General features: G+C 40.8%; 1 protein-coding gene across 4 annotated transcripts in view; it reads left to right on the top strand.

The window, feature by feature from the left end:
* The window catches only part of OSBPL1A (oxysterol binding protein like 1A), an 85797-nt gene that overhangs the window by 23477 nt on the left and 46548 nt on the right, over positions 1–15772 (top strand). Inside the window, exons 15-16 of one of the 4 annotated variants that reach the window (XM_014269630.3) lie at positions 1479–1560; positions 4184–4290. In XM_014269630.3, the coding sequence (XP_014125105.1) occupies positions 1479–1560; positions 4184–4290 (189 nt within the window). Of the gene's footprint in view, positions 1–1478; positions 1561–4183; positions 4291–6168; positions 6793–11506; positions 11579–15772 lie in introns of those variants that run through there. The other 3 variants (XM_074549675.1, XM_074549680.1, XM_074549668.1) reach the window with 3 other exon arrangements.

Raw genomic sequence — 15772 nt, 5'->3', positions numbered from 1 at the left:
CTACTTTAGTTATCCTCCAGTCCCGGTGTCACCAAAGCTAACCCACATCGAGTTCTGCCTCTACAGAACAGGCAATGAAGTGTTTTAGAAACGATCTTTTATCACCTCAGATCACATCAGATGCATTGTATAGTGACTGCTGATATCTGCAATGGAATTGAGTAGTCTTTGGTAATTCTAGCATTCAGCCTGTGATTCTTGCTTTTTGCTATACATGTACTGCTAAAACATTCTATTTTAATGGAAAGTTGATGCTGCAGTGCAAAAATCTTCATGTGGCTAAACTCCAAGCAGCTTGTACCATTCCTTTTAGTACAAGAACATGAAGTAGCTCATGGCACAGCAGAGGTGGGAGGATCACTGGCACTGGCAGTCCCTAGCAGGCTACAGAAGATGGTATTATTTAATAGATAACAGTGCACTTGAAGCCCAGAAGACCAACTGCATCCTGGGCCACATCAAAAGCAGAGCTGCCAGTAGGGCAAGGGAGGCAATTCTGCCCCCCTCTTCTGCCTTCATGAGATCCCCACCTGGAGTGCGACATCCAGCTCTGGTCCTCAGCACAAGAAAGATGTGAACATGTTAGAGCAGGTCCAGAGGAGGGACACAAAGGTGACCACCAGGAATGAATAAACATCTCTCCTTTGAAGACAGGCTGAGAGAGCTGGAGAAGCAAAGGCTTCAGGGAGACCTCACTGTGGCCTTAAGGGTGGCTTATGAAAAAGAGGGGGAGTGACTTTTTACACAGGCCAACTGTGTAGTAGTGATTGCACACTAGATGTAGTTGTGATAGGATAAGTGGGAAGAGGAGAGATTTCGTTTCGATATTGGGGAGAAATTCTTTACTGTGAGGATGGTGAGGTGCTAGAACAGCTTCCCCAGAGAAGCTGTGGATGCCCCTTCCCTGGAAGTGGTCAAGATCAGGTGGGATGGGGCTCTGAGCAGCCTGGGCTAGTGGAAGGTGTGGATGGCCAGGGGCTGGAACTAGATGATCTTTAAGGTCCTTTCCAACCCAAGCCATTCTATGGTTTTATGATAACTGTCTCCAGGTTTAAATGTGGGCTTGAAATATGGTCTTGGGGCTGGTTTCTGCATGCCACTGTACTTGCCATTTGTCCGTTAACCTATGAATGTGCTTATTTTGTCCTTAAGTTTCTCAAAGAGCAAGTACTTGCTCTTCCCAGATTTTTAAACTGCTCAATAAAGAATGAGGTGAATAGCAAAAGTGGCACATACAACAATTTTAACTGGGGTTGATTTGCTACATTAAATTAAATAAAATCTAGTCAGTGATAAGATGTTCATAAATACTCTGTCTGCTTTTGTGTCTTTGAAGGTAGTTTAAGTAATTTGCTTCAGTTTTAATATATCAGTCTCTGGACTGTCCAAATTTTAAAATTTCACTATACTAAAGAAAGTAAACATACACTTTCCTTAGAAAAAGGTACTTCTTAAGTAGCTATCCTTGTTTTTTTCAGAAAGCACAAGCATGCCAACAAAGACTCAGTAAAGAGGTTTCAGACTTCCTTGCAATGGTTAAATCTTTGGATGCTACAAAAGGTAAAGCTGATTAATTTAAAATGTAGTTTGTTACCAAGCAACTAATTTTCTCTTTTTAACAGGATGCTTTTATTTCCCCAAAATCAAATTTTCAGGAGCTTGAAAATGGAGGACAATCTTCCCCATGAAAAAGACTCAAATAAAGTAGCGTTGCAGTAATTGCTAACAATTAAGATTTCAGATTTGGAGAAACAACTAAGAAGTATGCTGATTGAAAGAAATTTTATTAGCAGCTGTAAATGCAGTGAAACTGCCTCTAGCTATAGTCCTTATTGAATAGTATCATAAAAATATAACACAGGAGTCTGCTTTCAAGGTTTTTTTAAAACGAAATCTGTGGTTGGTAGCTTGTTGTAGTGTATAAGTGTCTCTTCACAGGTACAAAGAGCAGTGAAATCACAAAACTATACAGAGAACTGGAGGCATGATATGATGGGACATATTCCACAGATTTTGCTATGACTTTTATGCCAGATTTGAACTTCTCAGGTTTCATTTCAAGTTATAATTCTTAACACGTACTTAGATTTTTGCAGCATAACTGCTAAAATATAGCACGGTCATCAAGATGCTAGAGATTTGTACTTGTTTTATTAAATGCCTTAAACATGTAGAGAAGTTGTTCATGTATTAAACACACAAAGGTGTTCTGTAAGAATTGTTGGTCCTTTGGACCTGAGTCCTAGTTATATATTGTGGCTAAAATTTTTTTTATAGCTCAGATTAGAGAACAAGTTGTTTGTCTATACAGATCCCTAGTCTGTAGTAGAATACCAGTTTTGAGAATTAGAAAGTTATTTCATCCCTGTGCCTTTCCAAAAGAAAGCTAAAAATTCAACTTTTTCTCCACATGCTAATGGGGTAAGTTACTCTGTGTGTGTTACACTGTCTTTTCATAAACTGAATTTTTACCAGATTTTTATTTCACAAGGCAAAGGGACATGATGTAATGTATGTGTCTTATTGTGAAGCTTTTGTAATTACTGTTGCAGTAAAACAGATTTTTTCACAAAAACCCCCAGTTTGAAAATTATAAGGTGGATAAATTTCCTTTGGTAGCTATAGAGGCAGTTTCCCTGACTCTGTAGAACAAGTGAGGTTTTTTTTTAAAGAAGAAAAACATTTTTTTAAAGGCAATGCACAACTTAAACAACCAATACCCATAGTAAAGCAAAAGTAGATTCCATTCCTAGAAACTACTAGTCTTGGCCAATAGCAGTAATAAGTTCCTGTTTTCCTTCCAAGGGATGTTTGTAACTTGCTAGGTCAGTGAACTGTTTCTGGAATCATGTGCAACTTCTGTAGGTTGCAGCAGAGAGAACTGGTCTAGTTCTCCCATTGTTGTGGTATTTTTAAAGTATTTGAATCCTCTGGCTCCAGAAGAATGCAAATTTCTGAGTTAGAAACCCTTCTGTGTGGCGTTTTCCCTAAAATTGTTTGAGTTATGTAAAAATGGCTATGTTGGCACCTGGTATTTAAAATTCTCTCCTTGTTTCAACATGCTATTCTGAGTACATGGACTTGGCATGCCATTCTGAATCTTTGAGACTTATGCATCTTGTATATTTCAAATAAAGATGTCCCCTGCACTTAGTGTGCTGCCCCTCCTTCTAGAGGCACTAGCTGTTCTTAGCAGCTGCTGGAAGAGTCAGTTTGAGTCAGTGGTGAGCTCTGGTTTCAGAGATCACAATTAGTGTGTGGAAATGTACTGTATCTTGTCCTGCATAAGCAGTATAAGTTGAAAAATGAACTCGGGTACTGTCGCTGATGGACCTCTTAATCGTCCGTGGTGTGACATCAGCTCGAAGCACCTGGGTTACTAAATGGTGTCAACTGATCCTGGAGTCTGCAGGCACTAAATGTTGCAATTATTTTAATTGCAACAACTATGCTTCCTGAGAAAATTACTTACTTGATTTCCAAGGAATTGCTGTGCATCAGAAAACTTCACAGATTGACTCCAATCATTTCTACCAGCTGATTGAGTTATGATTTCCTGCTGGTTCTAGACATGCAGTTCCTTCTTTAAATGGTCATAGAAGTCAGGATGTGACATGACAAGCTGTACTACTTACACATGAGTCCATGGAAATAAGATCTTCCCCTTCCCCCACACTTGCTTAGTGTGCTTGTAGTTGCAATTCAATGTATTTTTCTCAAACCTAAATTTTCTGCTGCTCAGCTGCACTGAGCACTGTGGTAAGCTCTTTCTCTTCTGTGTAATACATGGTAGAAGGCAAAAAATAATCTAAATTTTACACTTCTATTTATAGTAAACCAGTGCAGAATCCTTTTTTATTTAAATTCTGTCACCTGAAGCTTTAAAGTCTAGCAAGTGGTTAAAAGGAGATTGTTGCTAGTTCCTTTCCCAGTGTCCTGCTGCCATGGCTTACTGCCTCTGCTTTCTAAACCACGCTGAAAGAGAAACTCAATCTATTCATGTGCCTCTTATACCAGTACTAGGGAAAGGATGCAAAAAAAGCACTCCCACAGATCTTGCAATGCACCAGCCTTCCTCTAACATGTGAATGTTATGTCTGTATTACTTAGAGGAATAAATAATTTAAAGAATCCTGACATTTACAATGTCTTTCTAACATTGCTAATATTTTTGTGCTTTCAGGAATATCTTCTCCCCTCCTGCAGAAAGTTGATGTGGTCTCTGAAGTATCCCAGGAAACATGTGAGGCTCTGGCTGAGTGCCTTAACCTGTTCACAAAGCAAGAAGGGGTATGTATTGTGCTGCTTCGGTCTATAAAGAGTTTAACAGCTGAGCATTTTTGTCTAGTTTCCTGTTCACCTGCTACAAAAATAAATACACAGACCCATACCACTCCATGTTGCTGGTAAGCTGTCCTTTTGCATACTGAATGGGACAAAAATTTATTCTTATATAGAAAGACTGGGTATATGCCTTTGCAAAAGGATGTCTTAGTATTTGGGTGTTCAGAAAAGAGACATTTTGGTTACAAGCTATTGCTTGCAATGTTCAAACTGAATGCTTGAATTCAATAAAGCTGTTGCTTTGCTGATTTGAAGGTCAAAATATTGAGAAAATTAGGTTTTGGATTTTTTTTTTAGTTTTTACTAGCTAACTGAAGTGTTGAACAATATTGCTTCTGAATTTGTTTTTCAGACCATGTGCTTAGTGGGTGTGCAAATGCTCTTTGTTGAACTTCTGGCTTTCCCAGTAACAAATGTCTTGTATAGCGTTAAACATCATGCAAACACTTCAATTTGGGAATATATGTCAAATTCACTAGTTCCTAGAGCAGGAGAGCTGATATTTTTCTTCCTTCTTGACAATACCCTTGTACCATGGAATAAGCTAGTCTTCCTGTACTGTGGTAACTGTGTAATCCCTGGGTTAGGCTCTTACTCTACTGTCCTCAGTAAGCTGTGTTTCAGAATGAGGTTTGTGTTGATGCTGCTTGTCTTCCAGTTATTTAACAGTGAGCTACAAACACTGGCTCCATTGTCTAGGTTTGGTTTTTTTCATTCCTTTCCAAGTCCTTTGTTTCCAGTCACGAGTCTTTTAGACTTACTTAAGTTCTAGCAGAGTGGAACAACCATTGCTTTTTTTTTCACATTGAGTTTTTTCCTTAAGAAAGTCTGATATTAAAGTTGCCAGCTTCATTTGCGGATGAGGGGGAAATTGTTACAACAGTGGGTGTATAGTGTTAGTTAGTATTCCTTAATTGTGTTGGCATCTTGCTTCAAGCCAGACTAAAATAGCTTTCCAGAGTGGTGTATGGCAAAGCATATGGTGAAATTGTAATGTCACCTTACTTGAACTTGAATAGTCTCTGTAGGTGTAATAGAGGCCTTATTTTAATCTGGAAGCACATAGATTTGGGCACAGAGGGATAGGCTGAGGTGTGAACTTGTTTTTCCACCATAGCTAGTGAAATCAGTCGGTCATGACAGGGAGAAGATGTGATCCTGGAGAATTTTTTTTTCTTGGTATTTTTAAACTTCAAACTACTAAGTTCAGAAATGTAGTGCAGGCTTTTTAAAATGCCATCATCTCTTCCTAAGACTTGCAGCTTTCCAAGAAGCTACATTCATTGATCATTACTGTTCTTAAACCCACAGTGTTTGGCTTTGTTGTCCTTTATAAGTCAGGGCCCTGTTTTTTTGCTGCTCAGGGTTGATTTCAGGACTGTAGTTTTGTTGGCATTTGAAAAGCAATATATATACAACCTTGCAGTCGTATTGTGCATGTCCCATGAAATCCAGTTATCTCTAGAATTAATGTTTTCTCAAGCCTGGTGCCTTTCTATCTTTCCTCTTTAAGGAGACTTCTTTTTCCCTCTAATTTAAATTGTCAGCATACCAGAAGCTACTGCTTGACTTACGAGGAGGGGCTCCTCACTTCAGTAAGGATAACCACAGTGAACGCACTTTTTGCTCTCTAGAGGAAACTTTATTTAGTGTTACTTATCACTGTGCTTTGGCAATTGTAGCATAATCGCGCAGTCTGCAGATGAAACTGCTAACGCAGCACTAAACCAGCCAGCTTCAGCCGTCCTCCACTTGCGCTAGAAATGGTGCATGAATCTCCGATCGCTCCGTCTGCCCGCCGCTTCTCCTTGCCCGCGGTGCCGCCGTGCGGGGCTCGGCGGGCGGGGGGCGCGGCGCGGTGCGGGCTGCGGGCGGCCGCGGGAAGGCGTGACCTCCCCGCTCCGCACGGCGGGAGCGGCTGTGACGCCGCAGAGCCGGGAGCGGGGGGCGGGGGGAGCTTCCAAAAATAACCCACTGCGGCGGGACTCCGTGCTGCGGGGCGGCCCCGCACGGCTCGGGAGCCCACACAGCCCGCGGGCCGCCCCGGGAGCCGCGGCGGTGAGCGCCGGGCAGCGCCCGAGCCCGGCGGCGGGGCGGGGGCGCGGCAGGGGCGGGCGCGCTCGCTCCGTCAGGCCATTTTTAGCCGGGCTGGGAGCCGGCGTGGCCGCCCCGCCGTTCGGGGCTGGTTTCCTGCTCCTCCTGCGCCGCCGCCCCGCGCCCGGCGGAGCCCGGCGAGAGCGGCGTTGAGCGGAGCCGCGCCCCGGCTGCGCGGGGCGGCCGCCACTTCCCCGCCCCGCCCCGCCCTGCGCCGCGCCGGGGCGGCCGCGGAGCCCGCGGCGTGTGGTGCAAGGTGAAGGGGCAGCCCGCGGCGTGTGCCGGCCCGGCAGGTGCTGCTGCTACGGCCGGGGCGGCTTCCCCCGGAACGGCGCTGCCCGGAATCGTCCCGCGGTATGTAGCGTTCGTGATGGGCTGGGGGCTGCTCTCTGTGGCTCTGCTTCCTTCTTGACATTGGGATGAACCCGTCAGTGTCAAAGAGATGCGAGCACAGATACTTTTTGCCAAATAGTTAAAACATGCGAGGGGAAAAGGGAATGTAACTTGGTTGCTTTAATCTGAGTACATACTGGGGCGTTGGTGTCGGAGGCAGCCTGCATAACTTGAAACGTTTTCTGCAGTGACTTTGGCACAAGGTTAGTAAGTAGTGTTTCAAAGCGGGATTTGCCTTGGACTATTTCTTGCAAATATCAGAACCTACATTCCTAAAGCAGTTTGATTCTAGTAGTTTTTGCATCCTGAGTTATTTTATGTAGTTGTAGGAAGAGTTGAACTTAAGGTTCTTTTCACGGTATTCTCTCTGCTAGATTTTCTGAATGAGTTTAAAATTCATCTCTAGTACTTGAACTACCTGTACTGAAGCGGTGTGAAATTGATAGAAAAAAAATATTTTTTAAAAGAAATTGACTTTTCCTTTTTTTTTTGCCTTGCTTGTTCACTAATCAGTGGTTAGGTGAAGTGTGTAGATGAGTATCTTGACTCTGAAGTTTCGCTTTTACCATCAAGGGTTATATGTAACAGTAAATTAAGAGCTCATACAGCATGACTGTAGAACGTGTAGCAGTTGTAAGCTGGTTTCATTTGTAGTCTGTTTGTGGCTTTGATCTTCAGCCTTTGCAGTTGTTGTCATTCTTTCCAGTTTGTTTTTGTCCTTAAAAGGGGACTTGTTTACAAGCTGGTGAAAAGCCTTAGCTGATGAGATAAGGAATACAGGAAAGGTTTCTTCACTTTTTGCATTAAATGAGTTGTATATTTCAGCTATAAAGAATTTATCATAACAAATTAAGCTTGTCACTTTCACAAAAACTTTTTAATGTCAATATACTGTGGGTCATAGTCCTTGAACTTAGTTATCTTTACCATGGCGTAATGTGCTATCTCTTGTATGTACATCCTGTAAATAAAAAATGTGCACACAGTTCAACTGGTAAATACCAGTCTCTGGAAGTTCAGTGCCCTGCCTTCGTTTATTTCAGATTTCTTGGAAACATAATTGAATGTTAGATGTGTCTGTGTGTGTTCTTGTGAGTGAATGCTTGCATGCTCTTTGGCATATAAATAGTTGACTTTAATATATTTCTGATTTGTCTTCTGGGAGACAGGTATGAGCACCGCTGTTATCACTTAAACCTCCTTCTTACCTTACTGTATTGTGAATGAAGAAGGTGCCTGTAGGCTATGTCCAGATGACTCCTTAATGAGGAATTTTATTATCTGTTTCTTTGTGGGGGTGCAGATGAGGAGAGCAGTGATGAGAATCTGCAGTCAAGGGAGAAATGCTGATAAAGGCACCCTGTGCAAATCTGCTAGAGAAGTCCTAGCATCCATCAGCAGTCCTTTTCTTCCATCTGGCAATATCATCAGCTACATTAACCTCTATAAGGTCTAGGGAACCTCTGGTGTGTGTGGGAGGGAGAGATGAAGAGGGGTGAGGGACTGAAATAAAATGAGAGAAGCTAAGAAAAAGGTTAATGATAAGATTTCTGAGTTAGGTCTAGTAAGGGGGTCATGTATTGGTTGGCTTCTGAACTAGACCTAGAACTATAGAATCCATACTCCCTCAGCTGATAAAACCACTGCCTTTGTTTTTCTGATCTTTTCTCTTTGTGTTTTGAAACAAGTAGCTAGCCCTATTTTTTAATTTTTATTCCTTTCAATCACTGGAGCACAGAGGAACTACTGTTGTCCATTCTGTTCAGCTCTTGCTCAAAGTAGCGGAGATCAAGGGAAAACCCCAGTGTGTGAAGGCCTGTAGGCAATGCCCTGAACAACTGGAATGCTGTTCAGGTTGTGTGCTTGTGGGAAGGAGAACAGTTTTCAGAAAGTTGATGGTTGGACTGAACACAGCAAGAGCTGTTTGATATTGAGAGAATCGAGGTGTACCTACATCAAGAAAACCTTTATTGGCTCTTGGTCAGTAACTGACTTGATCCTGTTCCTTCCCTTCTCCTCCAAATGAGTGGAAGTGTACTAGGAACACCTAGTGCAGCTTGAATCTTGTTTGAGGGTTACAAGTTCATTGGAAGCTTCTCTATGCTCAGATGGGCTCCCTAGTAAAGAATACTATTTTTCCCTTATGCAAGGAGCATAGGATATAAAATGTTATATATCCTATATAACATTTTATATTCCATAAATAGGATATAAATGCTGTACAGGCAGGGTGTATAAGAGAACAAAGCTACTGACAGGAAAGTCATTTGGTTTTTTTCTCCTGCTAGAATGTTGACAGTTCTTTGATGATTTGTGCTATACTAATTTTTGGGTTCTCTATATGCACATCTTTCATCTGGGCTAAAGCTCTATAGTGAAGATATTAAAGTTGGAGTAACCTGATAGTGAGATGTTTGTGGATGGCATAGTGTTCTTCCTCTGAAAGCATTATTTTCTTCCTCTGAAAGCATTATTACCAGTGTACTGCAGCCTTGCAGGTATAAAGCCAGCTACAGATCTGTGAAGACAATGTCCTTACCAGTAGAGGCAGGAGTTTAGCAAGTCCAAAGTATCTCAGAGGTGGGGGAGTTAAAGAGCATAGCTTCTTTTTTCTGAGATTTCCCAAGAGCAGCCAAGATCCAGTAGGTCACCAGAGTGGGAAGTTAAGCTAAGCAGCAGCCTTAGACAGAAGCTTTTTAAAATAAGAAATACTGAATTTCCATTCAGGGGAAAGATAAGTAAATATTACTGCTGTTCTTTTATGAAAGGGTATTATGTGTGTTGACAGAGTGCTTTTTTTGAAGCATTTGGTAGGTTTTGAAGCAGTTGGTAAGATCCTTGGGCAAGTGCTGGAAAGGCTTCTGGGTGAAAGATGGTTCTGGCTCACAAAAGGATGCTCCGATGTTACTATAGGGTAAAAGGCAAGTGCTTCTGGGCTTTCTAATAGTGCAGGGTCCCAACTCTGGAGATTTTTTTTGGTGGATTTGGCTGGTTTTTTTTGTTTTCTTATTTGTTTGTTTTCTTCAAGATTGCTGATACAACATATCACCACCTGCAAGGAAGGAGGTTACTTTGAAGTGTACAAAGTGACATACTGACTTGTAGTGACACAGAGACTCTTACTGACCTGTGGCTCAAAGAGTCTGCATGGAAGCTGGTCAGACAGCTTGTCTGAAGGCATTCCCTGCTGCTCACTTTGTAGCCCAGCTGGAAGCCCACTGCTAAGCTGCTCTTGCACTTTTCACAGTGGGTTAATGCTTGGCCCATAGATGTGTTTTTTGTTGGCGGTTGTTGTTAAGCAGCCTTGTGTAAACTAACTTGGAATCCATTCATGGGCCTCTGGGGAAACACAGTGTAAAAACATACTGGTTTGAAATGAGACTCCTCCTTAATGTGCTTCTGCAGCTCCTGCTCTGAGGTTTACTTCTAAGGTCTTGTGTACCACTTGTTTGAGTACTTAATTTTTAATGCTGAGAAAACAGTCTTAGCTGAGGCAGCAGGGGGAAAAAACTGAGCAGCAATCAAGTGTAATGGAATAGTTCTTGGTAAGGTAAGCTTCTCAAATATGAATTAGGAATTCTCTTTTCTATGAATGTATTTGTGAAATTATGCCCTTGTCTCCCAGCTAATGGAGACAAACAGAAAAAGAAATGTATAAGATGGATATTTTCTCTAAGTGTTTTCACTACTTAATGCTATGAGAATATTGTTTGTTTTTTTCTCCTGCTTAGAGAACAAACTGGAGTGAGAAGGGTACACACTTCTATTCTTCTGATGTCATTGTGATGTATCATGGCATGTAAAACTGATCAGCTTGTTTTCCATGTTCTGGTTTAAATTGTACCTGATGTGTTTTGGAAGAATGGTTGAAGAGCAGAGTTCTAAAACTTGTTTGCTCCAAGCCAACCAGTGTATTATCAGTTAAGGACTGGTAACAGTTCAGGAAAAAAATTAGGCCCTGAAAAAACCCAGGAGGCTGAATCTCTATGCATATCACCATATCTGTTAACTTTGTTTGCTGGGATTTTTCTTGGCAAGTGTGTTAGTTAATTGACTGCAGTCACTATCTGGCTAAGTGGTCTGGTTTTGTGTCTCAGCTGCATAAAACATCAGAACACCAAACTGGATAACTGTGGTCAAACGCATATACTAATTCTCTGAAGATGTGTCTTTCTTCTTGACCTTTCTTTCTTGAAACTTGATTTATGAAAAATTAATATATAAGAAAATAAGGCCTCTTGTTCTATGTAAGTCTGATAAAAGCTATTTTATGAGAGTAATAATTACAAATAATAATTTCTACACATATGAAAAACAAATTTCATGTAGTCTATCCAGTATTGGATATTAACACATGCTTTTGGGGGAGACAGAACATTTAACTCTTTATTATGCATGTATTTTATGTGAAGCTGTTTTAAAAGCAGCGTTTCTGGGCAGCATAAGTAACTTAAGGATTTGTGCCACTTACACAGGAACAGTTGTTCCATCATCTTAAATTTGTCATGTAGTGAGATTTTAGTATATTTTAGTTTTATTGGTTTCCTTAAACATCAGCGATGCCAGATCTCTTGCCTTATGGGCTAATAAGCTGTCCATGTGTAGCCTTTCCTTGAATAAAAGAGAGTGACTGAATCTAAACTTACTTTTCTGATGTTTTTTCTCATTTTTTCAGTTGGCTTATTTTAGTCACTTTGGTTCCATGAATACAGGGGTCTTCCAGCTATGAAGTAAAAATAAAAAAAAGGTATGATTTCCATTTAGACAGTACTAGTGTTTATGGGGAGGATGTGTTGTCCATTGTGTGTTTTGTTTATAACCTAAACTTCACCAGGTCACAGTCATGGTATTTTAACCAGAACTGCTTTTTGGACTTTTTTTTATTCTGACTTATTAGAGCTGATACCATTTTTATAATCAGGGTAAGCAATGGTGGAGTTTGACCTCTTGTGTGGCATTTTTGTGTCCAAATGTGTACTTGTTGGCCTCCCTCTCCCCACCCCCCTAGAAAGCCAGTGACTTTAAAAGCTTTATTCGTTTTAATATTAGTATTCAGAAGTGTGTTATCTCTGCTTGCTCTGCTGTCCACTGATGAAATGCCTTAGTGTAATGCTAGCTGCTGAGTCACTGACAATATCACTAGAATTGGTAAATGGACTGTGTTTAGAAAGCATTTACACCCTGAAAATAAATCACTGGTGTTGAAGTTTTCCTTGAAGGTACATGCCATGCCTGTTCATAAAGGAATGTTAGTAAGCTCCTTCTACATTGCTTGTATTGTTCTTAACATCACTCTCCTTGAAATGCAGCAATAATACACTTTAATAATAAATGCTTTCAATGTTATGTATAAATGGGAAATACAGGCCTATGCTCTCCACATTGGTTGATTAGCACACACAAAACAATTTATGCTCCATTTATAGTGAACTGAATGTTACTGCAAATAAATGGTAAGGTAGAGCTCCTCTTACAAACAGAGTGTATCCATTTGTTGTGAACATCCTGATGAGGTCTGTATAAAGATGATGCCTGGCTTTCTAAGCACAGCCCTCATCTGAACATCTTGTCTTTGGGAGTGATGCCTGTGATGTGCTTACCTTGCTTGCATAGCTTCATGTTAAGCCATTTGTAAGGTAAATGGACTCAGTGTTTTTTAATAGGAATGTTTTCCCTCCTCTCGTGCTTGTCAGGGCTACATTATCAATGTTAAAATGTGAACATCAATGCAATAACTCTTGGATCCGTAGGTCCAGGTGCTAGTAGACTTTGAGAATGGCTTTAGAGCGTGCCTATTGGAAAGGGTCTGCAGTGTACCTTCATAATGTAGGGGTACTTTAGTAGACTGCAAACTTTTTCATCTGCTTCAAGGAGTTTTATGTTGCCAAAGCTACACAGCTTCCACAACAAAATCTTGTTCAAATACGTTTGACCTTTAAATAGGAATACGGCTTTTTGTTAGTCTTGAAATATAACAGTGGTGCTATTGCACATCCCTCTTTTTTGAGTCAAAAACTATGGTGAGAGAACGGGTAGAGAGAACAAAACTACTCTAATCTTGTCTGGAAATATTCAGTGTAAATGGTCAGAGTATCAGCCTCCAAGTCTTGTGCAGAGCTGGAGCAGCAGAAAAGCATCTGCAGGAACTTGGTGGTTTTCCCCTGATAGACATAAACTAATGAGATACACGTAAACAAGGCTTTGATCATTGTGGTGAGGACAAATCTTGAGTTGTCAAGATAGTAGTATACCTCCTCTAGATAATGTGGTAATCCATGTTTGTCAGTAGTTTATACCTTTCTGTAAATCCCAATATTATTAATTGTGGATGTGTCCTGTGCTATGCATCCAAATTGGATTGTGTGTTTTTCCAGTGAAACACCTTGCTGCAAGGTCAGACAAATCAAATTGAGGTTAAAATGAGCTGGCTGTTTCAGACAGCTGGAAACCTTAGACAGCAGGCATCTGTGCCTATGGATAGCAGAAATCTAGTTTTGTCTGACCTGAATCTCCTCCACCTCTGAAGCGACATTTTGGACTGAGGCCTAAACCCTAATTTCACAGAAGAGCAAAATGGAAATGGTTGAGGTTGGAAGGGACCTCTGGAAGTCCTCTGGTCCACCCACTCTGCTCAATCAAGGCAACCTGGAGCTAATTGCTCAGGACCATGTCCAGATGACTTTTGAGTATCTCCAAGAATAAAGGCTCTATAACCTCCGTGGGCAGCCTGTGTCAGTGCTCTGTCACCATCACAGTGAAAAGAAGACATTTTGACAATCATAGAGAATTTCCTGCCTTTCAACTTGTGCTCATTTTTTTCTCTCCTGCCACTGGGCACTACTGAGAGGAGCCAGGCTTCAGCTGTTTTCTCATCCTCCCTTCAGGTATGTATATAGATGAGATTTGCCCTGAGCCCCCTCTTCTCTAGTTTGAACACTCCTTCGATGTACAAATACTTAAGGGGCAGTCCAGTAGAGTAGTGTTAGAAAATTTCAAGGAACCATGTGTCCAAGATCAGCTGATAATATGTGGTCAGTGCTTTTCTAGTATTGTCTTTGTTTACACATGCAGTTTAATGAATCTAAAAAATGATATGTCATTCTAGACTGTCAGATTCTGTTTCAGCTTGTAGTGGGGAGAATTTAGAAGTTTAATCTGGGGTCACTTCTTCCTCTGAACTATAGATGCTGCTGGATTCCATATAGGAGAGTAGTAAATAGAATACTTAACAGTAAATAACTTTGCTGCAATGTTCTTGAAAAAAATTTTTAAAAGCTCAAACACAACAACAGTATAAAGTCTCTATCACATAAGGGCAAAAGTGTTTGAGATCATTCATAAGTAGAAAGGATCTGTTCCACTAATGAGAACATTTGGATTATCTAGTTCTGCATTGAATTTCCGTACTCCAGAGCATATTTATCTGTCTGCTCTAACTGCTGGACAAATGTCTGCATGACTGACTCTAATTTCAGGAAATGTCTTATTACCCTACCCAGGGCCTGGCTGAAGTCTACTGGCTGTTGCCTGCTTAGGAGTAAGGACAAAAACAGTGTCTCAGAGAAAAATCATCCCTAAGAAGGGCAATCTTCTTAATGCTCCAAGTCTTCTAAAATCTGAAGTAGAAGTGGGATTTTTGCATCTGTCTTGGTCTTTGAAGTCTGATTCTTTAATATTGGAAATGTGGGAAGAACATGTTCTGGACTATAACAGAAACAGCAAAGAATGCTTTCCAAGGTGGATTTTATTTGGAGACAAGAACTCCAGCATTGCATTGTAAAACTCACTGTTGATTTCTGGCCTATGTAACATTTTTTCACTTCAATTTGGTTGGTATCCAAAGTGAAATAAAAACTGGCAAGTGAGACATCTGAGTTTTTCAGAAATGCAGAACAACTGTACAGGCATGCATGTTTGTTTTGGAATTTCTTCTTAAAAAACCCTTCAGTTAGACTTAATGAATGATGAATAATTAACAAGATTCCCAATGCAGAGCTTGTACAACAGACAGCCAGCTTCAGAAGTGTTAATTTTTTTTAATAGGAAGCTGTTTTCACTGAGTCAACAATTGAGTCCAGCAGCACTGGTAAGCCAGTGAGGGCCAACAAAAACATGGCAAAAATATGACATTTGCTTCAAAAGAGAAAACATTACATGCATTTGCCATAATCCAATTGGGAAGAAGTGTGGGGGAGAGATTACAAAGGGGTTGATCAAAGTAATCAGTGGTGTATACGGAAGAATGCTTAAGGGAAGTAGTTAGATCAAAACTGCCTTAAGTTCTATTTTCAAAACAGTCCTTAAGAATAAAAAGAAAATGTTTCCTGTATGCATTCTTAAGAGCCCTTACATCTTAAAATCTGGTCTCTCTGTAGGACTAGCAAACTTCAAAGATGTCCAGTCCCTCAAAAGGAGAAGACAAAAAATTGTCTCTACCAGATCTGAAGGCATACAGCAGTTGTGGTGTTCTGGTTCTGCCAGCATCAGTATGATAGGTCAGCTTCAATGAGGCCTTTAGTTTGAGGAAAGTTACTTGTGGCATATGCCTCTGAGAACATAAACTCACTTAAACTCACTGGGGCAGCGAAATATCCTTGGGGTGTGGTTTTTCTCTGGTAATCTTGTAAGTCTGCAACTCAAAGTGTGCTTCCCAAATGCGTGCATCGCTGCAGATGTCATTGACTCCCAGCTTGTTTTGGCATTAGTACTGGCAAGAGTGAATAGCAGCAATATTTAATTTCAGCATTACTCAGAATAGAAACAATACTTCACAGAAAATGACAAAATCAGAAGGCTTTTTCTTTGAAGTCCTGATATTTGACTAATCAGTATTATAGTACTGGAACTCAAGTAGGGACAGAATAGGCTCTGGAGACTGGCAACTTTTGCAGCTCTCAAACCTAAGTGGACCTTACGGCATTTATCAGATTACAGTTAAATT

Source organism: Zonotrichia albicollis, chromosome 1 (assembly GCF_047830755.1).
Source record: "Zonotrichia albicollis isolate bZonAlb1 chromosome 1, bZonAlb1.hap1, whole genome shotgun sequence".
Taxonomy (NCBI): domain Eukaryota; kingdom Metazoa; phylum Chordata; class Aves; order Passeriformes; family Passerellidae; genus Zonotrichia; species Zonotrichia albicollis.
This window is presented reverse-complemented; position numbering and strand designations above follow the sequence as displayed.